This window comes from Pimephales promelas, chromosome 1 (genome assembly GCF_988280905.1).
Source record: "Pimephales promelas chromosome 1, fPimPro1.hap1.1, whole genome shotgun sequence".
Classification (NCBI taxonomy): domain Eukaryota; kingdom Metazoa; phylum Chordata; class Actinopteri; order Cypriniformes; family Leuciscidae; genus Pimephales; species Pimephales promelas.
Genome location: NC_142769.1, coordinates 45,119,685 through 45,143,439, shown reverse-complemented (window position 1 = coordinate 45,143,439; position 23,755 = coordinate 45,119,685). Strand labels below are relative to the sequence as shown.

Below are 23,755 nucleotides of genomic sequence, written 5' to 3'. Positions count from 1 at the left end.
AAAGCGAGTAAATATTAAAAATTATAATTTCATGCCATGACCGTGGCGTTAAGAACATGTGTGATTTAGCCATGCAAACTTACTATACCATTTGATTCTAGCATTTAATGTGGAGGAGGACTCATGTGGACTGGACTAGGATGAACACAGCCTCACTAGGATTCAGTTTCAGTCGCACCCATGTTGTACTTTTGAACATTTATCATTATTCAGTACTGCTTTCATACCTTACCTTATTCGGCTCCCATTGCTGCTCAAAACGGAACTGCATGAGCAAGAAGAACAAAACGCAAGTAATATTACATCAGAGATATTCTATATATGTAGTAATTAAAAAATAATATACAGTTTTTCATTTTATCACACATTTTAACACTAAAAGTTACTTCCTCTTTTTTGTTTATGCTTCTTTAAAGGCTGTATATATATATATATATATATATATATATATATATATATATATGACAAATGCAATAAGTGTGTGCTGTATTTTATTTTCTTATTTTTTAATTGCATAAAAACTGGCATTACAGATCCGCAACGTCAACTTTGAGTTCACAGTGCAGACCGTCAGTCTCAGGGTTGCGTTTGTGGTCAGTGCATGAAAGTAAAATATAGAATGGAAAGATCAAGCAGGCAGCCTTCACTGGAGCTCAATCTTAGTGGTCAAAAGTTTCCATAGCATCTGATGTTGCTAAAAAAAAGGTGTCGCATGCATTTGCTTAGTTGCTTAGTCTGTTTATCACTACCACATGTGAAAGACTACAAAGAACTACAAAGACTTTTGATTTCAGGTGTTACATTTCTTCTCATGGGGCACTGCATGACAAAGCTTTTCAGAAGTACAGTTTAGCCTACTAATATGAACACGTTAAAACCTCACCTTTCTGATGCTTATCGGCTCTTTGTTCATGTATAATAGTGTATTTGTTTAAAAGCAAAAAAAAATCTTGTCTTGGTCTGATCTTTCTATGGCAGACCAAAAATAGGTAGGCCTATGAATTAGAAAGTGTGCATGTGCGTAAAGGGTTTTATTTAAAAACGAAGTAGTGTATGTAACCCTCAAATAATAATAAAATGATAAATAAAAGAATAAAAAACAGGATCTATTGTTGAGATAAACAGGTAGTCCTGCCTCAAACTCACACCATCGGTTAAGCCAACGTCGCCGTGTCATAATGCTAAAAAAACAACACATTAATATTTTGACAGAGCCACAGTGTTTCAAATTAACTTACTAATATTTCTGCACAAACAGTGATAAGAGATTTTAAGCCCTTTTAGGCCTTGTTCCTCTACAGTTGAGTAATAAACTGCTTTATAACCTTAGACTCATTAAAAGTATAAATAAATATATATTAAACAAATTATTTATGTTTATTGCGTATTTTATTGATTAGTTATACTGCAGAATGAAGAAAAGGTGATAATATCAACATTCATTCCATTCATGGTAGTTAACCAAAGATGATCATGTGATCTGCTGTATGACATGATTATATCATATTTAATTTATTTGCATTAGGAAACTAATTAAGGTGCATCAAAATATTGTCTTGTGCTGACAAATCAGCACTGCATCAAAAATTACAGTGTAGTTTCGTGTAGTTTCAGGACCATGGACAGGGATATTCTATGTCAAAGGTTACAGTGCTAATACATGTGACCCAAATCGATCTATTAGCACTGCTGTCACGAACGGCTGCAATGAAAGTGAAGGAACGGATCTATTAGCGGATTATACAGAACTCAAAATACTCAGAACACTAGAAAAAAGAACGACCATTGCAACATAGTTGTCTGGTTGTTGGATGTCCACTGTGGTTTCGGACACCAGCAGTGTTGTAGTCGAGACCACCTCACTCGAGTCCGAGTCGACACCGAGACCAGAGAGAGTCGAGTCCGAGTCAAGACTGAGTCCATAGAGAGTCGAGTCCGAGACTAGAGACGGTCGAGTCCGAGTCGAGACCGAGACCAGAGAGAGTCGAGTCCGAGTCAAGACCGAGTCAATAGAGAGTCGAGTCCGAGTCGAGTCCGAGACTAGAGACGGTCGAGTCCGAGTCGAGACCGAGACCAGTGAGGGTTGATTACCTAATTTACTTTTATTTACTTAGAGAAATCCTTTTTTTTGTTTTTTACTATATTTACTTAGAGTTTAAAAAATATGATCAGTTTAGAGTAAAAAGGCCACATAGTAGGTGGTGTTAAAAGTAATTTTATTACAATTTGTCATGCGCAGTTGCGCACTAGAAAATCACCAATCACTGGGCGAGTGGGCGTGTCGATCAATTTAAAGAAATATTTTATTAACATACATTAATAATCATGAAAAATATTTTTAATTGAACTCGAGTGGACTCGGGAATAATTCCGAGTCCTAAAAAAAAAACGTTCGAGTACGAGTCAATTCCGAGTCCAAATGGACACGAGTCCATGACAAGACCAAGACCATTAAAATATGGTCTCGAGACCGAATCCGAGTCTCGAGTACTACAACACTGACAAATGGCTGTCCCCTCAAATAGTGCCTTAAGGATATAGGGGTGAGATTTCGAACACAGCTAAGGAATAACCAAATTGAAAACACAGGAACGTGAACTAAACTAGTGAAAACAAATTTAAACAGACAAAGAACACAGATAATGTCTTACATTACTTACAAACTCGACAGAATTCATTTAAACTGTGGTTGGAAGCACTCTGCACTTAAAACTGTGTCAAGCCCAGGAAATGAGCACAATTTGCTGACTTAGAAAATCATGTGACCTTACCAGGTAAGTGCATATAACAGTTAACTGTGCGAGTTACTTTAATTTTCTTAGTCTGAGCAGAGAATGATCTGGATGAAGATAAAATGAACAAACAACTTTGTGTGATGATCTTCCTCCTGTATAAATTCTGTAAGTGCAATTTCAATAATATTCACAAACATTTAAGAAATAATGTTAATGCTTTTCTAAAGGTCTAAAATTTTTAATCTTTTAACAGTTGAGACAATATATGGAAACATCATTCAACTGGATTCAGTTTTATCTGTTCATGAAGGCGATACAGTGGTATTGTCCTGCTCCATTTCATCAACACAAATAAGTCTGGCTTCATGGTACAAGCAAGTCACTGGAGAAGAACCACGTCTCATCGCTTCCTCACTTCTCCATTCAACAGAAAGCCAATTTCATAATGAATTTGATAATAGTCATTTTGAAGTGTCAAGGGTGACTGACACTTTTAATCTGACGATCATGAACACCGTACAATCAGATTCAGCCACATACTACTGTACAACATCTTTGTCTAATTACGTTAACTTTGGAAATGGCACTCGTCTGGTTATTAAAGGTGAGTCAGTGCATGTCAACTTCATGTTAAAGTGTTTATAATGATGATATTGGGAATAAAACTGCTATTTATACAAAACATCATCCATTCAGGAGAAGAAACCAGCAAACCCACTCATCTACAGCTGCCCAAGTTTGAACTAGTTGAGTCGGCGGTAAATGTGCCTCTACAATGTTCAATCCAAAACCAGTTTGTGAGTGGTGGAGGTGAACATCGTCTCTACTGGTTCAGTCATGGATCAGGAGAATCTCCTCCAGGATCCATTTATATTCGTGGAAACACAAGTGATCAGTGTGTGGAGAGCTCTGAAGCTGGCTGTCTTTCAACGACCTGCGTGTATAACCTCCCAAAGAGAAAGTTCAGTTCATCATCAAATGCTGGAATTCACTTCTGTGCACTGGCCACGTGTGGAGAGGCTTTATTGGGAAATGATCCTAAACCGAATCCTGGTAAACATTTGATTATTTCTTCTGTACTTATATTTGAAGATGGCATGTTTTTATAGTCAAGAGTTTTGTAAGAGTTAAACAGAGAAAACAGACCTAAATAATGTTTTGCTTACAAAAATATAAAACCAAATAACTATTTCTCTTCTTAATCTTTAGCCTTAAATGAGATCCAGACAATACAATTCATTCAAATCGGTCTTGCAGCAATACTGGCAATAAGTCTTACCATCAATATACTGCTTTGTTGCTTGAGGAAAAATGGTAAGCATTTTGATTCATTTATAACATCATTTACATTAATATTGTTACAAATAGTGTAAGAATTGCCTGATTAATAATGTATCTTTGTTTGATTATTTATTATATATAAAAAGCTGTAATATTTGAACATTTATTTTTTTTAAGCCACGTGTAAGCAATGCCGTTCTCTCTTTTAAAGATAAATTCTCAAACTGTAATATATCTCCATTTAAAACACGGAGAAAATCTCAACAAATACAGACTACTGATGGGGATGATAATGATGATGTGTCAATAAATCAGGTAATTGAAAACAGATTGAAGCCACTGATAATGCATCTACAATGAGTGATATGATAAATAACACTGTGGAAATCTGCCTTTTCTTTTAGAACAGGGAATTGACTTATGCTACTGTACAATCTGGCAGCAGACACTCAAGAGTCAAGAGGATGAGCGTGCCCGAAGACACACTGTATTCTGATTTAGCATGTCAACAGCAAAGCTGAAAACTACTTTATATTTACCAGCATTTAGTTCTATTGCTCTGTACTATGCACAAATATTTACTTCCCTTAAAAAAAAAGAAGAAGAAGAAGAAGCATATCAGATTGTATAAAAACAAAAACTGCAAAAGTATCAGAAGTAAAGACAATATCATCATAAATATTTGTTTGTCACCTGGTCGGATGTTCATAGATACCTGCTATGTCCAGAATTTTTTATATTGTTTTTCATTTTTTGTATATGTTTGTATGTGGGTGAGAGAATGAGATAAATGTATGAGGGAAATGCATGTCTGGAAAATAAAGGTATGGTACAAAGTGCTAAAGGCTCCTTTTTAGGTTAAACTTTCTCACTACAGCAACAAACGCCACAGTTTTCAACTTTTTTTTTCTCATTCAAGTCAAGTCACCATTATTTTTATTGCAATTTATATAATATAATTAGTTTAAAAGGAGATGCACTATAATAAACAGGATTTAACATAATTATGGATGCAAACTTCACCAAACATGAGACAAATTTAAATTATGCTGTAAAGCAGCTGTAGCGAGATAGTAGTCATTCACGTCTCAAGGCTACTCTCATACATGCAATAAATTAATTATATAAAATGAATGTTAAAAGTGATTGACATAATGATGCTATGATGATACAACATTTTGATTATATGGTAGGCTACGATATTTGCCATTATATTCTTTTTTATTTGTTATTAAAGTCATGTTTTTTTTTGTTTGTTTTTTTTAAATTTCAAACTGATTTTATAATTTCTTCTCACATAAATCGTAGGCTATTGAACAATAAAAATTTAAGTTGGTTCAAGTGGTAATTTTATTTATTGGGAAAATCGAGCTAAACCCAAAATGATATAGGCCTTAGCGTCATTCAACAATGTAAACATTCACCGCGCGCTGTCGGTCTACAACTTAGTCAGATAGTCAGCTTGCTGCTGATTCTGGAATTTCTGTCAAATACAGACTATTTTCTCTGTACAATACGTTTTAAATAATTATTCTATAAGCATCAATTTAACGAGAAGACAATGCGGTGTAACGTTAGCTGTTTTGGAAGAAACTAATAAGGCCTAATTACCTGTCTCAGAAGCAATCGTTTCCTCCGACGCCATGTTTAAAGTTTATGGACCACTTATCAAGATTATTCCCGAGTTTTCCTGTGGTAAGTACGATTCGAGAGGGCGTTCATGTCCAATTTCTATCAAAGAAACTTTTTTTACGATAATCTATTGGACTTGAAGGAAGCATTAGCCCCGTTGTACTGCCTGAGGTAAAAACGTTTCATTACTTTCTCAATACACAAATCCTTGTTTTGACATTATTTTAAGCTAAAGTGAGAATTTTACAAGTCATAAGTAACATTTCCTATGAAAAGACTGATTATATCAATACATTTTTGAGAAGAAACAATTCAAATCAATATAAAAAAAAATGCAAAAATAAATAAATGGCTTTAAGAATCAATTAGCCCATCTACACTAACAGATCTTGCACCAACATCCAAAAACCACAATGTGGCAGCAGAGACCATATATTCAGTGCAAACGGCCTAAAGATGAGTGCAGGTATTTTATATCTATGGCAGATTTTTATTATCTATTCAAAATCAAAACAACATAAGCACTGATTTTGGAATTTTAATTGTATTCTTTACAAATCTAAGCCTATGTGAGAAAACGGGGTGAATAATACATACAGTAGCTGTGGTGAAGAAAATGAGACCATCAAGACAGACAACATAAGATTGTGGGCGGTTTATAAACTTGACTTTTTACAAAAACATTTTACAAGCTTAACAGATAACAGTCTGAACTCTAATTTTATCATGTTGACAATGTATGTGTGCACAGATCTATTTGACACCGAATCATTAATTACATCTCTAATTATCACGTCCTTTAAATAAAACCAGTCCATGTAAAAGCGAGAACACAACTGTTCAGCTAATGAGGCCAGGTTTGTATTTTATCATAGACTGCATAGTCTAATCTGCGGTTGCAACTGTGTCAGGTCCAGGAAACGGGTGATAGTGCTAACAGGACAGAATCATGTGACAGTGCTGTTCTTCAAGACTTATGTTATAGGCTACAACATTATATAACTGTGGTTGCGCTTCTGTTCCCAAACTGAAGAAGAAAATGGATAAAAAACGTTGTGTGATGGTTTTACTCTCAATGGAAATGTGTAAGTATATTTCTATAATTATGATTTTTCAAATTAGTCTGATATAAATGTTTCATTTTAGTTGTTTGATGCACAATGTTCATTATTTTACAGTGATTGGACTATATGGAAACATCATTCAACTGGATTCAGTTTTATCAGTTCATGAAGGAGATACAGTGGTATTGTCCTGCTCCATTTCATCAAGACAAATAAGTCTGGCTTCATGGTACAAGCAAGTCACTGGAGAAGAACCACGTCTCATCGCTTCCTCACTTCTCCTTTCATCAGAAAGCCAATTTCATAATGAATTTGACAAAAGTCATTTTGAAGTGTCAAGAGTGACTGAAACTTTTAATCTGAAGATCATGAACACCGTACAATCAGATTCAGCCACATACTACTGTACAACATCTTTGTCTAATTACGTTAACTTTGGAAATGGCACTCGTCTGGTTATTAAAGGTGAGTCAGTGCATGTCACCTTCATGTTAAAGTGTTTATAATGATGATATTGGAAATAAAACTGCTATTTATACAAAACATCATCCATTCAGGAGCAGAAACCAGCAAACCCACTCATCTACAGCTGCCCAAGTTTGAACTAGTTGAGTCGGCGGTAAATGTGCCTCTACAATGTTCAATCCAAAACCAGTTTGTGAGTGGTGGAGGTGAACATCGTCTCTACTGGTTCAGTCATGGATCAGGAGAATCTCCTCCAGGATACATTTATATTCGTGGAAACACAAGTGATCAGTGTGTGGAGAGCTCTGAAGCTGGCTGTCTTTCACCGACCTGCGTGTACAACCTCCCAAAGAGAAAGTTCAGTTCATCAGATGCTGGAATTCACCTCTGTGCACTGGCCACGTGTGGAGAGGCTTTATTAGGAAATGTTCCTAAACTGAATCCAGGTAAGTGTGAGCTTTTCAAGATCACATAGAAAATAATTCAGAAAGAAAATATCAGCCCTACAGTGCATATAATGTGTTATGTATATGAAATATTGTTTCTCGTGATTTAGACAACCCCAAGAGCCAGAACACACACATAATCTTTATAGCTGTCCTTACGGTGCTGCTGACATCAAACTTCACGATCAATATTCTGCTGTGCTGCATGAGGAGGAAAGGTAAGCGCTTGTTAGAAATCTTGCTACAATCAACAGTTTGTGTTACGGCATCTACTGAGAAGTTTAAATATTCGGCAAACTTTTTTTAATGTATACATTTTTCTTAGTCAATTGTCCCCTTACTCCCCTATATTAGAATTAGACCATTTATGTGAGGGCTAACCGTTGTGTGTTTTATTACAGAGTCTATTAGTGCGATAGACAGCAAATATCAGCAAATCCAGATTACTGATGATGATGTGTCAATAATTCAGGTTTGTGAAATGAAACTCTCCAGATGTAAAACCACTTTTAATATATTTGTGATGATTTATCATTATCATTTTGTGGAAGTTAAAGTTATATTGTCTGGAATGTTCTTTTTTTGTGTAGTATAAGGAAGTGAACTTCACCCATCACCACCAAACACTCAAAGAATGAAAAGAAACAACAGACATGTGATGGCAAAACCATGGCAAAAATAAAAACACAAACCGGCTGTATATTAGCTAGTATTATTCAGTAATAGCCATCATTTCATATGGGCAATTCTGAATTTTTTTTTTGATCAGTAATTATAGTTATTAATGGGCTGATATGTTGTAGTGACTTAAAGACCAGCCACAGTTAATATTTTTCTCAATATCTTATTGCAATAATTAAATGTACACAATTGTTTTATTTGCTTTGTTCATGTAATAAACCAACATCTACAATAATTTAAACAATATGCTTTCTGTCTATGAAACCACTGTACAATTAGTCAACTTTTGTTCTTATAAATGTATTCTACAGATATATAATGGCATAAATAAAGTACTTTCCATATGAATTGTTGTGTTCTGTGTATTTTTGCTGTGTTGTGAAATAGAAGGTGAATAGATCCAATGATCTACAACCACTAGGTGGCAGTAAAGACCATGTGTTAAATTCAGCATTCAGTAAGACTTTCTTTTAAAGGGATAGTTCAACCTCAAGTTGTTCCAAACTTGTATGAATTTTCTTCTGTTCATCACAAAAGAAGTTATTCTAAAGAATGTTGGTTACTCAATAGACAGTTGATGACACCCATTGACTTAGTATGGGTTTGAATTCAATTGCTACCGCCAACTGTTTGAATACCAAGATACCAAGATATCTTGATGAGTGTGAATATAGGGTGAATGAAAGCGCTTTCACACGGGACACAGTTGTGAGTGTCTAATTTTCAATAGGAAACATGTGGAAAGTGGCAAAACGTGGGCGAGTACAAGCAATAGCCTGGTTAAAACCAGACCATTATCAGTTGTAACTGAGTTATGGTGTGGCAAGGCATCATAGACAAATCATTTCCAGAGGGGCGTCACCAGCGGACGTCGCGGGTAGACCTAAAATCAATCAGAGCGATGAAGGAGATGACGTGTGCAGAGTGGCGGCCGGCGGAGAGTGTTGTTCTTTGCTCGGTTTTTTAACAAAAAGGAAACGTTCAAATCGCTTAAAAACAGACGCGATAGCTGATTTGAATGAGTGATGTTCGACGGCGGCATCCATCTTTGTGATGTAGGCTACAAAACATAGGCGGAGTTTGACATTCGAGCCAGGGGGGGCAAAAAAAAAAAAAAAAACATGCTAAATAAACAAATATATTTATTTTTATCCCAAGAAAAAACAGTAAAACAATACACTGATATTTTATTGCCTTTATGTCATTGTAAACAGCTAGAACTTCGCATTAACAGCCACTTCGCGTCGCATCTTCGTTATAGGATCATGAAATGTGGACCACTTTTGCACTGTTAAAATATTATCTTCAACCTTAAAGTTTTCTTTCCTTTTTTCAAAACACATTCTGGCAATGATAATGATTAAAAAACTAGTTAAATTTCGCATTTATACTTCATGAATCATTGAAAAAATTTTAAGACACGGGATTAGGCTACCTATTGGTTTTGATGAGGGGAAAAAAAAAACTTTACGAGTGCGGATTAGAACGTCGAACCTCCCGAGTCCTGGATCTGGACCATGTATACACGAAAAAGGGAGTATATGCTTTATATACTCACTATATGAAAAAAGTGCTATACTCTGACATTGTGCTCATTTTTATTTATGCAATAAAGGGCGTATATACTTAATATACTCACTAGTATACTCGGACATGTGCTCATTTTTATTTATGTACATCAGGAGCTACAGAACATCGTCTTTCAAAACATGACCTACTCGAAAGAGAGAAAAAGAATGAATGCGTACCCAGCACTTGTGAAAATGCCCTCTCTGTCCCCAGCACATTTCAAATTGCCCATTTATCGCAGAAAAGCTTCTCTCAGAGTTAGATGACACAATCGACCGAGTGAGCGATAACTTAAAGAGATTGGGGTTGGTAGTTTTTTTTACAGCTTTTTTAAGAAAATGCGATTACCCGTTTCAGCCACCGGGGGGGCAACGCTCCCCCTGCCCCCCCCCGCAAACTCCGCGCCTGCTACAAAATCTGCTTCAAAATCCCAGCGCTGTCGTCATCGTGTAAAGCCCGCCCCAACGTTTCTGATTGGTGCCGTGATTTCTGCGGACTGGAAATGGGTTTGAATGAGCTCTTTGCTAGACTAACTTTCAGAGCAAATCTAAATTTGCTGGAAGTTGTCTGGGTTTTCTGGGTTACAAGCAATGCTCATTCACCCAAAATCCTGCCGCTTTCACAAGATAATCCTGCGCCAACACAGATAAAAATATTTCATCTTTTTGTGAGTGGCCAATCATCGAACAGGTTATTAGCGATGGATCATAGACCATTGTACTGAACTTATATCAGAGTGCTGAAAATATAAATATTATTGATAAATAATTAATCACAATAATTAATAATGACACCACCACCACCACCACAAAAAAAGAAATCCATTATGATATATATTTATCTATCTGTTTTGTTGATAATTGTAACTATGTAAACGTCCACCCCAAGACCGCAACGCAAGCACCACCTCAACTGGGTGGCCTCAAAATTTGTGAAGATGATGATTGTAACTATGGCATTAGCAACGTCTGCCAAGAGACCACAAGTAAAGTCAAGTCACCTTTATTTATACAGCGCTTTTTACAACACAGATTGTATCAAAGCAGCTTCAAAGTAATAACATGAAAATAATACAACAAAGTTTGTTTATACAAGAAAATTGTGTCATTGTCCACCTTAAGTAAGGCCAATCAATAATATAATTAAATATTAAATGTACCTACTAAGCAAGCCAAATGCCAAGGCAATTTCACAATGCAAGCACCGCCTCAACTGCACAAAACGCTTCCACTAGGAGCGAAAGCGGCAGCCGCGTAGTGATTCCACCGCTTGCCGCGTCCCGCGTGAAAGGGCCTTAAGTGATGACAGGATTTCATTTTTGGGTGAACTATCTCTTTAAGAATTTTTATTAAAGACCAACTAAATGTGCACTTTTTTAAAGGAAACTATCTTATACAAGCACCAGGTTCCACCATTTGAGTTAACAGAATAAAAACAACATTACACACAAACACATTTTAACAAATGCACATTACATACACATACATTTAATTTAGTAGTTGCAAATGAAGCATAGGCTACTATGCAATTAATATGTGATTCACAAGGAAACTGTAAAAATGAACATTTCACAAGTTCCAAAGTTGACCTGAAATGACACAGAGTCTAACAACATACAATTTATTAATCCACATAAAATCAATGCACAAACACAAATGACCTTTCTTTACCCAAAATGATCCTTACTATGCCAAATAAATGCATCTAACAATACACAGTACAAAGCCATAATAACACTTAAAGACATTCAAATATGGAGACTGAGTGACATTAGCTATCATCTTGTAGTTTTCACAATTTCATTGCAGTAAAAATTATCAGACTATACTCGAGGTTTAATTTTCCGAGGACAACAGTCAACTCATAAAATGCAGAAGTTACCAAAATTATTCTGACAAATTGAATTAAATTGATCTTATAAGATTATGATGAAAATATTTGTTTCGAAGTGAAATGCTCCACTAAACCTCTGTATGTTACTGCTGTGATCTGACCTGAGCGTACAGAGACTGCTCCTGAATGACTTTTGATTTGGTCCTTCTAGTGTTCAGAGGTTTCTGACCAAAGCTAATGGCTGCGTAATTCATGCTGTCTTCGTTCTAATATCAAGAGAGAAAATAATTTCCAATTATGAGAGGAAAATTACACATGATGTGGCATAACATACAACAAAAGATTTAAAAAACCCTGAAAAAATAATGTTATCTAATATTAAATTGATAAAACATATACATTGATAAAGATTTGTGAAAAGATCTCAATTGGAAGATAATTGTGTACTTACTTGATTCTCTTGAGGTTTGAGCACTTTAGGAAGTGAAGAAACAAGCCTTTTCATTATAAATGGCATTTACATTTTTAACAATTTATCTTTTAACATAATACATTAATTTTATTCACAAAGTCCTACCTTTTTTCTGACTCCTGAGTAGTTTTATTCCCAAAAATACAACAAGAGCAAACAATATAATGTTTGAAATTCCAAGAGCAAGAAGAGATGGATTCACACCGCCACTCTCTGAAACACAATTAATTTGATCTTAATTTTTTTTTTAAGTTTGGTGTCTTTGGTATCATGTACTCTAGTATATTAATCAACTGCTTTTCAAGATAGGAGATAAAGCCAAACATTTCAACATTTAAAGCCAGACATTTGCATTTCACCTTACCTCTAAAATTGAGTTGAGTTCCTTCTCCAAACAGTATCTCTCCACATGCGGCCACAGCGCAGTAGTAAATCCCAGCGTCAGAGTCACTGATGTTGCTCTTGAGGAGATTGTAGACGCAGCTCTGTGTTTGAGACTCACTGCTGTTCTTACACTGACCATTTCTCTCTCCTTTGGTGTAAAGGACTCCTTGAGAGTCTCCCAAGCTTTGTCTGAACCAGTAGACGCTGTGTTCTCCAAGACAACTCTCACTGAAGACGCTGCACTGCAAATTCGCTGAATCCCCTGGGTGAAGCGTGTCTATCAAAGACTGCTGAACAGTTGTGTGTCCAGCTTGAAAAGTGACAGAAGGAATAGAAATAGTAAGCAAAAAATGCCATAAATCAAACAGAACTAAAATAACAAGCAGTAAAACTTACCTTTAAAAAATAATCTAGTGCCTGCACCCATTCCAATGATGTAATATGATGAGACGACACAATAATATGTTGCAGAGTCTGAAGGCTTTGTCTGTAAAATGGTCAGATTAAAATGATCATCTCCTTTGGTAATATAAAAACGATTCATTTTCTCAAAGTCCTTATTCCAGCTGGGTTGTTGATTTAAATATAAAGACACAATTTGTATGGATTTTCCATTGGATGCCCGTTTAAACCATGCTCTTGTTGATTGCAGAAGCGTTGAAAAGCTGCAAGTAAGATTCACATCCTCTCCAGCTCGAACTACTTTTACATCTTCCTGAACAACATCCACATTAGAGGACTCATCAGAGGAGCAGACTGCAAAATCAAGCACACAATAGTAAGTTTTAGAGTTGAAAGTGTTAATATATAGACATGTTTAATGTTTAAAAGACATTTAGGTATATTTACATATTGTTGAGGAAAGCAAAAGAATGAAGTAAAATCTCATGATCAGTCGTCTTCCAAATATATCCTCAGGCGTTGAATTCCCCTGAAAAAGCGAACGAATGAGCCACACCATCACACATGCTAAAGAATAAGGGTAGATCACTAGACTGTGTCCTTACCATGTGTCCATCTGTCTCTGCTTCTGTCAACTGAGACACATGTGCACTTTCACCTTAACTTTTCTGCTTTCACACACTGTCGCCACATCAAAATGTCTAACCTAACCATCTTTCCATTGCTTCAAAAAACACTCTTATTTATTTAGACAGGTGTTATTAATACTACTCTAACTGGCCTCCCTCAAAACTGTGTGGGTAATATGTTGTTTTATTGCTAATGCTTGATGTGGTTTGACAAAGGGAAAAAAAGCAGGAAATAACATTCAAAGAAGCATGTAACCAGACGACAAACCTTAAAAGGGCCTCGCATGAAAGCTATTTTTTACCGAAGATGAGCATCTAAATTTGACACCAGTGTTGTAGTACTCGAGACTCGTACTCGTCTCGGACTCGGTCTCGAGACCATATTTTAATGGTCTTGGTCTTGTCATGGACTCGTCTGCATTTGGACTCGGAATTGACTCGTACTCGAACATTTTTTTTTAGGACTCGGACTTATTCCCGAGTCCACTCGAGTTCAATTCAAAATATTTTTCATGATTATTATTGTATGTTAATAAAATATTTCTTTAAATTGATTGACACGCCCAGTGATTGGTGATTTTCTAGTGCGCAACTACGCATGACAAATTGTAATAAAATTACTTTTAACACCACCTACTATGTGGCCTTTTTACCCTAAACTGATCATATTTTTTAAACTCTAAGTAAATTCAGTAAAAAAAAAAAAAAAAAGGATTTCTCTAAGTAAATAAAAGTAAATTAGGTAATCAACCCTCACTGGTCTTGGTCTCGACTCGGACTCGACCGTCTCTGGTCTCGGACTCGACTCTCTATGGACTCGGTCTCGACTCGGACTCGAGTGAGGTGGTCTCGACTACAACACTGTTTGACACATTTAAATAATGATCAAGTTTAACTATTCTGGATTGGTTAATACATGCATAAATCTATAACGATATTATGCTGATCAGTAAACAAAATGGAGAATGCAATATAGTCTTTAATAAACTGACATTCAGGAGACAGGATAAGGAATGAGAACCACTAAACAAATATACCACGTTAACACAAGACAAAACACTGCGTGCGGAGAACTAAGGGCTTAAATACACAAAGAGAGGTAAAGAGGAAACTAAACAGGTGAATGTAATCAGTAACCAAGGGAACAAACTGACACACGCTAGAAAACTAAGGTGCGTTTCATTCGACAAGGTCCCTACACAGTGTTCACTGCTCCCTACTCCCTGAACACGGTACATCAGTTGAAGTGGACTTTGCTGACAATAATTACTCATTTGGATTGCCCTGCAACGTCATCAAAGAAAGGCAACAAACAGGGTCTCGCTGATTTTGATATAGGCTAACTTAATTAAATTTTGTAATTTACTTTCCTTTCTAATTTAAAATCATATAGGCCTGTAGATGCGTTCATCATCCTAAACGTTCATAAATATGTAAAAGCGGTTAGCAATTTAAATCTAAAATCTCTTCCAATGGCTCTGCTCTATGGTTAGTTCCAACGCATTCTCATCCTAGGGCGTCATATAGGTGACGCTTTTGATATTGCATCTAAATCTGACGCACGTGGCACCCTTTAGTGTCAATATAACACGCTTCGGTTATGGGTAGGTTTATAGGTCTAGGGTTAGACCACTAGGAGGCGCCTTCTGGCCCATATATCTCAGCCCATTCTCACCCCCAAGGCGTCACCTAACTGACGCCTTGGGAAGCATTTGACCATGCTTCAATATCTGACGCTTTAGGCGCCCTTTAGCATCAGTTAGATGACGCCTTAGGATCGCGTGTAACCCTACCCCCACCCCACACCTAAACCTAACCGCGTCATCTAACTGACGCTTTCCTTTAGCTTTCCCTGCCTTGTTGTGTATGTTTGTATGGACTGCGTGCCTGTCTTTGAACTTGCCTTTACTCCGATGGATTATGTCTTTGGATTACCCTGTTTGATAAATACTGCATTTGGATCCAAAACCTTTGTCTCAAGGTCCTACGTGACAATATGTCCCCTTTAAATGCAGTCCAGAATCAGATCTCATACCAGTGATCTACAATCACTAGGTGGCAATAGAGAGCATGTTGAATTCAGCATTCAGCAAATGCCTCTTTAAAGAAAGAGTCTTTCTTGTTAAAGACTAACTAATATTTTGCCAGAGACCTATACCCAACACATGCGCCAGGAACCATCATTTGGGTTTACAATAAAAACAATGCAACGAAACATTATTAAAAAACAGCAACAACACATTTGATTAAATGCACATAAACAGACTATTAATATAGTAGAATCAAATGAAGCATAGCCTACTTCACATTGTGATTCATAAGGAACTGTACACAGAACAGAGTCTGATACATTCATTAATCAATTAACAAAAATATAAATGAGCATACAAACACACTACTTCTCTTTTACAATTATCATTATCGTTGCTATGTCTAACAAATATAGCTATCTAAAATTACAAAGCCAAAATAACACTAACATATAAAATACATTCAAATATGGCCACCAATAGCTATCATCTTGCAATCCATATTTTCATTTACATTGTTACTTTTTTGACATTGTTAGCTACTGGTGTTTGAAGTTATATTTTCAGAGCATTTAACAATTAACTGACACTTAATGCTTGAAATAAAAGACAGGCATTATATTCAAGTTATTTTATTTTCAAATCACATTAAAAAAAGCAACACGGCTGACCAAACTGCAGTACAGTAAAAAAAAAAAAAAAAGATAATTCATATAATTATAATTCATTGTCAAAGTGAAATGCTCCACTAAACCTCTGTATGTTACTGCTGTGATCTGACCTGAGCGTACAGAGACTGCTCCTGAATGACTTTTGATTTGGTCCTTCTAGTGTTCAGAGGTTTCTGACCAAAGCTAATGGCTGCGTAATTCATGTTGTCTTCGTTCTAAAATCAATAGAGAAAAGAACTTCCAATTATGAGAGGAAAATTACACATGATGTGGCTTAATTTAAAAAAAGAAAAATATGTTATTTAATATTAAATTGATAAAAATATCTCAAATTGAAAATAATTGAAAGATATCTTACTTGATTCTCCTGTGGTGTGGGCACTTTGGGAAATTAAGAAACAGTCTTGTCATTATTAATTGCACTTGTGTTATTCAAAATTTGATATTGCATTACCACAATAAATTAACCCTATTCAGAAAGTCTTACCTTTTTTCTGACCCCTCCATAGTTTTATTCCCAGAAAAACAACAAGAGCCAAAAATATGATGTTTGAAAATCCAAGAGCAAGAAGAGTTGGATCCAAATCTAAAGCAATAAAATGAAACAAATTGTATATATTTCGCTTAGATTATTTGATCAGTTCGGTATCATGTACTCAAATAAATGAAATGAGAGAGGAACGATCAAACATGGACTCATATCCCCACTTACTGAAACAAAATTTATTTGATCTTCTAAATTTTTTTTTTGATAAGTTTGGTATCATGTACTATATTAAGTACATTTTTGTTTATAGTTTTTTTTAAAATACATTACTATATTGGTATCATGTACATGTATATTAATCAATGCTTTTCCAGATTTCACATTTCAACATTTAAAGCCAGACATTTGCATTTCACCTTACCTTTAATATTTAGTTGAGTTCCTTCTCCAAACAGTATCTCTCCACATGCGGCCACAGCGCAGTAGTAAATCCCAGCGTCAGAGTCACTGATGTTGCTCTTGAGGAGATTGTAGACGCAGCTCTGTGTTTGAGACTCATTGCTGTTCTTACACTGACCATTTCTCTCTCCTTTGGTGTAAAGGACTCCTTGAGAGTCTCCCAAGCTTTGTCTGAACCAGTAGACGCTGTGTTCTCCAGCACAACTCTCACTGAAGACGCTGCACTGCAAATTCACTGAATCCCCTGGATGAAGCGTGTCTATCAAAGACTGCCGAACAGTTGTGTGTCCAGCTTGAAGTGAGAAATAGAATAGAAATAGTAAGCAAAAAATGACATAAATCAAACAGAACTAAAATAACAAGCAGTAAAACTTACCTTTAAAAAATAATCTAGTGCCTGCACCCATTCCAATAGTGTAATATGATGCGACGACACAGTAATATGTTGCAGAGTCTGAAGGCTTTGTCTGTAAAATGATCAGATTAAAATGATCATCTCCTTTGGTAATATAAAAACGATTCATTTTCTCAAAGTCCTTATTCCAGCTGGGTTGTTGATTTAAATATAAAGACACAATTTGTATGGATTTTCCATTGGATGCCCGTTTAAACCATGCTTTTGTTGATTGTAGAAGCGTTGAAAAGCTGCAAGTAAGATTCACATCCTCTCCAGCTCGAACTACTTTTACATCTTCCTGAACAACATCCACATTAGAGGACTCATCAGAGGAGCAGACTGCAAAATCAAGCAGGTACATTTAATTGACTAAATTTACATTTAACTGAATAAATCAGAACTTAAAATTGAGTTTTGATAAATAGATACATAATTTTGTTGAATAGGAAAGATTTCAAGTATATTCACCTATTACTGAGAAGAACAAAATGATTAAATAATATCTCATGATCACTGGTCTTCCAAAATCATCCTCATATTTTAAATTCCCCTGGGTAAAAAAACAACAAAAACAAAACACGAATAAGCCCAAAACAATCCTTTCACACCAATTCAATTATAGATTAGACTGTCTATATACCATGTGTCCTTCAACCTGTCCTTCAAAATGAGATGCATATGCACTTCTGTCTTATTTATTCACACGGCTGTAAGATCTGATTGGTCATTTGAAAAGGGTTTTGAAGTTGGCGAACACCACTTCTGTGACAGCAGCCAATCAACTGGATGCTATGCTGGAGTTATAAACAGGAAATGAGTCTCTTCACAGAAAAAAATGGCCTCATGCAGCGGCTATTTTTGTGAGTGAGGTAGCAGTAGACACATTTTTGTTAATTTAAAAATTATTATTGAAATAAATGTTTCCCTATTCACCATACATTTCAGAGACAGTGGCAACCAGTGATGTGTCCATTTGTTTAGGCCTTAAAACCCCTTAAAGTCCGCACCAAGAAAAAAGTGATGGAAATTTTTATTTGTTTGCATTTCTTATTTTCTTATGCCGCTAGTAACCACACTCAATGTCTTTTTTTTTTCAACACATCCCATAATTTTTTAAATATCGGCCTCTACCAAATAGTTAAGATGTCACTTAATGATAAGAAATGGTACCTTGGAATTCATAGACATACTTTGCCATACTTTTTCATTGCTCATCATAATTTATGATCAAAACCTTTTCTAGTCTTGACAAACACATTATCAGAAAGGTCTGAGTCTCAAGGTTCCATATTTTGTAACAGAAGTGATATTTGGACAGAAATCTATTAATTTGTTACAGCAGAAAACAATTAAATTCAATGGAATTGATGCCATTTTTGGTATTACGCTTAAACAAAATCTCATGAGAACTTCAATTTTTGTGATATCAACTTCAAATTTGGAACACAACTTGGTTAGATATATGACTTTGATTTTATAATAATTTTATAGGAAAAAAATATTTTGCAAAATATATATTTTATATAAAAGAAAAAATGTTTAGTACTTTAATGTAATTTTGAAACTTTCATAACTTTTTCATACTTTTATTTTTTTTTAAGTGCTTTTACTTCAGCAATAATCTGCAGTGTTTTCTTTAAAACAAGACTAAACTTAGGTCTTTATTCCAAAGCATACTTGAATTACAACCTAATTTTAATAGTGCATTGTAATGTCCTTTCTCAAAAAGGGGGGTGACAGTATCTGCCAAATCAACCGTTTGGTTGAGCATGTTTTTGAAAAATTATTAAATATATACTAAAGTTTTTTCATAGCACCAAGTAACATCATTTTGTAAAGTTAGGGCTCTTACAGTGTAATATGTATAAAAAAAATTATGCTTAGCTTGCAAAATTTCACCAAAAATGGTCCACATGGCTGGGGTGATTTATTTGTTTCTGACATCCATGTTAGAAGAAGTGTTGTGACAAGTGCTGTTGATTGACACTGTGAAATCTAGTGAATTTTTTTTTTTTGGCATAATATACCTCAACTAGATGATAGAGATGGCTCAATCAGTTTGAGTTAAGTTAGCTACTTCTCTCAATAAAATGACTCAAAATGTGCTCGACCGTTTGGTTGAGAAGTCAGTTAAAGGGTTAAAATCATTAAAGTCAGAAGTGTGGGACACGGATTTGTAATTTCAGCACCAAGGACAGAGACAAAATGACTACGTTTGCACTGCAATATAACATGAATAACAATACAACACAAATCTTTTAATATTTCAAATTGACGCAGGGTGACACAAAGTTTCTGCACAAACAGAATTTTCAACACACGTGCAAAGTGAACATCATCCAACACATCTTCTTCAAAGCATTGAACCAGGATAGCTATGAAATGGATATTTAATGTTTTACAATGCTATATGCAATTTAAAAAAAGATACTCCGATTGTACACTGGTTCATTTTAAAGAGCCTTAAATAAATGTCATGTTCAGATATTGCTTACATTTAAATTATGTTACAAAGTTAATGTTTCCATAATAAGTCTTTGCTGATCTGATGTAAAGTGGACATTTGCGCTGATTCTTAACCACAAGCCATCATAAAAGACACACAACCCACACACCAGATCAAGGAGATAAAAGCACTTTGTTTATTGTGTTCACAGAAATAATGCATTCTTTTGCCCACTAAAAGACTCACTATTTGAATTTCATTCACAAAACACATGATCATTTTGGGCCTTGTTTACACCACTATCAAACCTTGTACAGCAGACTCAGACTCTGTCCATATAAGGAGAGGATGTGACTCAAGCTGTCAGAGATGAGCTGCATCACTTCCTGTTGCATGAGAGGGACAAACACACACACACACACACACACGCACACAAGCTTTGAACTATGAGATCTGTTTGCATGCACATATAAGCGTGACACATCCTTGATGGCTAAAGCAGTTTCTTACCCACAAGACTGACCTCTGTCTGTTTTTAACAGCACGCTTTGAATAGAAACCACAGATACAACATTCAAATAGTCAACCACTGCAAGTTGTTTTCCATTGGTAGAGAAAAAAACATCTTAGAAAAGTCGAGGCCTAAGAAAAAGTTACAGTAGTTTTAGTTATGACAATATGATGAGGAGATATATATAATCTTAAAAATATATCCTTTAAACATATAATAATACATTGTCAGTCCCTTTAGCCTGTTATTGTGATTTTAATTATTTTGTTTAAATTATATTTTTTAGTGAATTCAAGAATAGGGATTTAACCCATGTAAAGATGGGTTCATATTTAAGGAAGACAATGTTCATTTTTTAGGAACATACATTGACAAATGAACATAGTTTAGTTCATTTGTCTATGTATATCTCTAGTTTCAGTTCTTCCTGGTCCTGGTACGTGTCTTGTTCATGGACTGCATGGATGGTAAATGGACTGCGTTTATATAGCGCTTCCACAGAGCCAATGGCCACCAAAACACTTTACATTTGCCTCAAATTCACCCATTCACTCACTCATTCATACACTGACGGCGGCATCTCGACACTTGGTCAGGTGGAACCGGGGATTGAACCACCAATCTTTCGGTTTGTGGACAATCAGATGAACCACTGCTGCCCACATAAATAATTATTGTTTTTTTTTTTAGTCTTCATGCAGACATATATTATTGTTCATAAATAATAATAATAAAAACACTCTAGGATTGAATTATAACTTTTTATTATTTAAAGAAAAATCACATATTAAGTATGAAACAAAAAAAGCAGGAAAATTTTATTTCTGAGCAAAAAACCAACATTTTAACGTATAATCGTAATCAATGGAAGATATATCACATATTCCACACTGTTTTAGTTGTTACAAGAGAAAAGATTTAATAGAAACATATCAGGTTTCATACAGTACAATTTAAGCTCATATCAACAGCAGTTTGAAGTTGATTTTCACAGTTAATGTCCATTCATTGTAAATTCATGTCCTAGTTTTTTTTCTACAAACTAAAATAAATAAGCTTGGTAGAAATGGACTTCTTTCAAATAACTGCTAAATGCATGATAGATGAGGTGAAAGTCAAACTTGTGTTCTGCCAGTTTTATTCTTGAAGCCTTCTGAAAGTTAATTACGTTTGTGATACATTGTATATTTGACTGTAGTGCTGGTGTCATCAGCCTGAAACAGATTGAACCACAGTTATAATAATACATGGATTCAAATATTTCGCTAATAAATATTTAGAATTTAATAAATATGTATTTGGCATAATGTAAGCAACAAAGCAGAGTCTGAAAGCAATCAAATTAAGTGAAGATAAAGCAAAAGGAAAAGTCTTACCATTGATTTATCAAGCACAATATATGGGATCTCGCCTTGAGTAAACAATAAGAACGTTTATGTTACATCTGCACTGAAACAGACATTGCTTTGAATACTAGAGTGAAATAAAGCATGTAAATCTTACCTTTCTGCTGGTGTTTGCACATCTGTGAGCACAGAATTATGATCACAATCACTGATAAACTGTTTGAAGCTGCTAAAAATAGGGCAATTGTTCTCCAGTGTGTATCTGCAGAAATGAAAAATAATTTATTTTTAAAAGATATTAGTGACGCAACACCATGATCCCACAACATTTTTTATTTTATTTTTTTGTAGCAAATTCAGTGTATACCTGGCCCTGGTGAATCAACTGTTCTTCCTTCTCCAAACAGTATCTGTCCACATGCGGCCACAGCGCAGTAATAAATCCCAGTATCAGAGTGACTGAGGTTCTTCTTGGGCAGGTTGTAGACACATTTGTGTGTGGTTGAGTTCCCATCAGATCTCCTCTCACACTGAGCGTTCCTGCGGTCCTGAGTGTAAATGATTCCTGGAGGAGATTCTCCAGATTGATGTCTGAACCAGTAGACGTTGTGTTCTCCTGCACAGCTCTGAGTGACGACAGCACACTGCAGAGCCGCTGCAGACTCTTCTGGATGATCTGGGTCTGTCTCGGCTCTCTGATGCTCTGAGTCCACGCTCAGCTGTCCCTCTGAAAAGAAACAGCAATAACATAATGCTTGTTTGACACAATATACTGTATGTATCTCAGTCAGATTGAAGTGAATATTCAGCTTACTTTTAACAATGAGATCAGTGCCTTCGCCAAAATAAAATCTATTATATAAATATTTAACACAATAGTATGTTCCAGTGTCTGATTCTTCTGTATTTCTGATGCTCAGATTAAAACTGCTCTTTTCATTTGATACATAAAAGCGTGTTTTGTCAAAGCCCTTTTCAAAGTCGGCAGGTAAAGCTTGATATGATGAAACAATTGGAAGGGGTTTCTCTCCGACTCTTTGTTTGACCCAAACAACACTGTGTCTTGTCTCTCCTGAAAAAATACAGGTGAAGTTAACACTGTCTCCAGCTTGAACAATCTTCAGATGATTCTGAGCCACGACGTCTGCGTTATCTGAGCTGCCTAAACAATGAGTAAGAGGACGGTTAGTTGTGCCTGCTGTAGATTTGGTTTCTTCATGATGTACAATGAAAAAAGAGGTATTCATTAGCTATTTTCCAGTCTAAGTGGTCAAAATGAACAGAATTTAGTAACTTACACTTTGAAAGGAAAAGAAGTATAATACAAAAATGCTGATACATTTTGTCACAGTAACTCCAAACAGGTTTAATCATCTATAGAGGGACAAAAATATTAAAATAAATAATAATTATAAATAATAATAATGCATTATTATAAATAATAATTACAATAAATAAATATTACAAAAATAATTACACAATTCTAGTTTTTCTCATAATACTTGGGGGAGGATCACAATTTTACATTATTTCACAGCGTTTTAATGCAGGACGGTTTCAGAAAATCAAACAGAAAATAAATAATCCTAAATTTAACAGTATATTAAGGTAAAGAAAAAATCAGATCTTTACTTACCGACTTTCTTAAATAAAAAAATCACATTAGTGTCCTGTAGAAAGAAAAATCTTTTCTTTTTTCTATACTGGCTGACTTTAATATATTTTCATCTATGTATATTAACAAAGCTCTTTGATTTACTTCATTACAGTAAATGAAAAGACTGTATTCATGTGTAAAAAAAGAAACATCTAATT

At 35.2% G+C, this 23,755-nt stretch overlaps 5 protein-coding genes and 1 long non-coding RNA gene across 7 annotated transcripts; 3 read left to right on the top strand and 3 right to left on the bottom strand.

Annotated features, from left to right (window-relative positions):
- Positions 1-2,670: 2,670 nt before the first annotated feature.
- LOC120469629 (uncharacterized) lies at positions 2,671-4,850 on the top strand. Its single transcript, XM_089129582.1, has 6 exons — positions 2,671-2,900; positions 2,989-3,339; positions 3,432-3,788; positions 3,945-4,049; positions 4,228-4,331; positions 4,421-4,850. Exons 1-6 carry the CDS (start codon positions 2,855-2,857, stop codon positions 4,535-4,537), a joined length of 1,080 nt encoding a protein of 359 aa, XP_088985708.1. The 5' UTR covers positions 2,671-2,854; the 3' UTR covers positions 4,538-4,850.
- Positions 4,851-5,472: 622 nt separating this feature from the next.
- On the top strand, positions 5,473-22,428 carry LOC148998494 (uncharacterized). The gene is made up of 4 exons (XR_016168309.1): positions 5,473-5,711; positions 13,215-13,340; positions 17,873-17,992; positions 22,292-22,428. It is a non-coding gene; the product is annotated as an uncharacterized LOC148998494 (long non-coding RNA).
- On the top strand, positions 6,595-8,646 carry LOC120469641 (uncharacterized). The gene is made up of 6 exons (XM_039658751.2): positions 6,595-6,733; positions 6,827-7,177; positions 7,270-7,623; positions 7,734-7,841; positions 8,025-8,095; positions 8,214-8,646. Exons 1-6 carry the CDS (start codon positions 6,688-6,690, stop codon positions 8,259-8,261), a joined length of 978 nt encoding a protein of 325 aa, XP_039514685.2. The 5' UTR covers positions 6,595-6,687; the 3' UTR covers positions 8,262-8,646.
- On the bottom strand, positions 10,797-13,779 carry LOC120469632 (uncharacterized). 2 transcript variants are annotated; one of them, XM_089130130.1, is made up of 7 exons: positions 13,570-13,779; positions 13,412-13,493; positions 12,959-13,318; positions 12,543-12,872; positions 12,284-12,391; positions 12,158-12,180; positions 10,798-11,972 (listed from the first exon to the last, which is right to left on the bottom strand). In XM_089130130.1, exons 1-7 carry the CDS (start codon positions 13,570-13,572, stop codon positions 11,850-11,852), a joined length of 1,029 nt encoding a protein of 342 aa, XP_088986256.1. In that variant the 5' UTR covers positions 13,573-13,779; the 3' UTR covers positions 10,798-11,849. The 2 variants fall into 2 exon arrangements, with proteins under 2 accessions (XP_088986255.1, XP_088986256.1); XM_089130129.1 differs by lacking the exon at positions 13,570-13,779 and having other exon boundaries at positions 10,797-11,972; positions 13,412-13,554.
- Positions 16,367-18,253, bottom strand: LOC120483316 (uncharacterized). The gene is made up of 6 exons (XM_089130149.1): positions 18,106-18,253; positions 17,617-17,976; positions 17,203-17,532; positions 16,782-16,880; positions 16,653-16,675; positions 16,367-16,509 (listed from the first exon to the last, which is right to left on the bottom strand). Exons 1-6 carry the CDS (start codon positions 18,143-18,145, stop codon positions 16,387-16,389), a joined length of 975 nt encoding a protein of 324 aa, XP_088986275.1. The 5' UTR covers positions 18,146-18,253; the 3' UTR covers positions 16,367-16,386.
- On the bottom strand, positions 21,411-23,309 carry LOC120483369 (uncharacterized). The gene is made up of 6 exons (XM_039678337.2): positions 23,239-23,309; positions 22,755-23,102; positions 22,308-22,667; positions 22,098-22,202; positions 21,971-22,005; positions 21,411-21,808 (listed from the first exon to the last, which is right to left on the bottom strand). The coding sequence occupies exons 1-6, from the start codon at positions 23,279-23,281 to the stop codon at positions 21,755-21,757; spliced, it is 945 nt and encodes a 314-aa protein (XP_039534271.2). The 5' UTR covers positions 23,282-23,309; the 3' UTR covers positions 21,411-21,754.
- Positions 23,310-23,755: the final 446 nt, after the last annotated feature.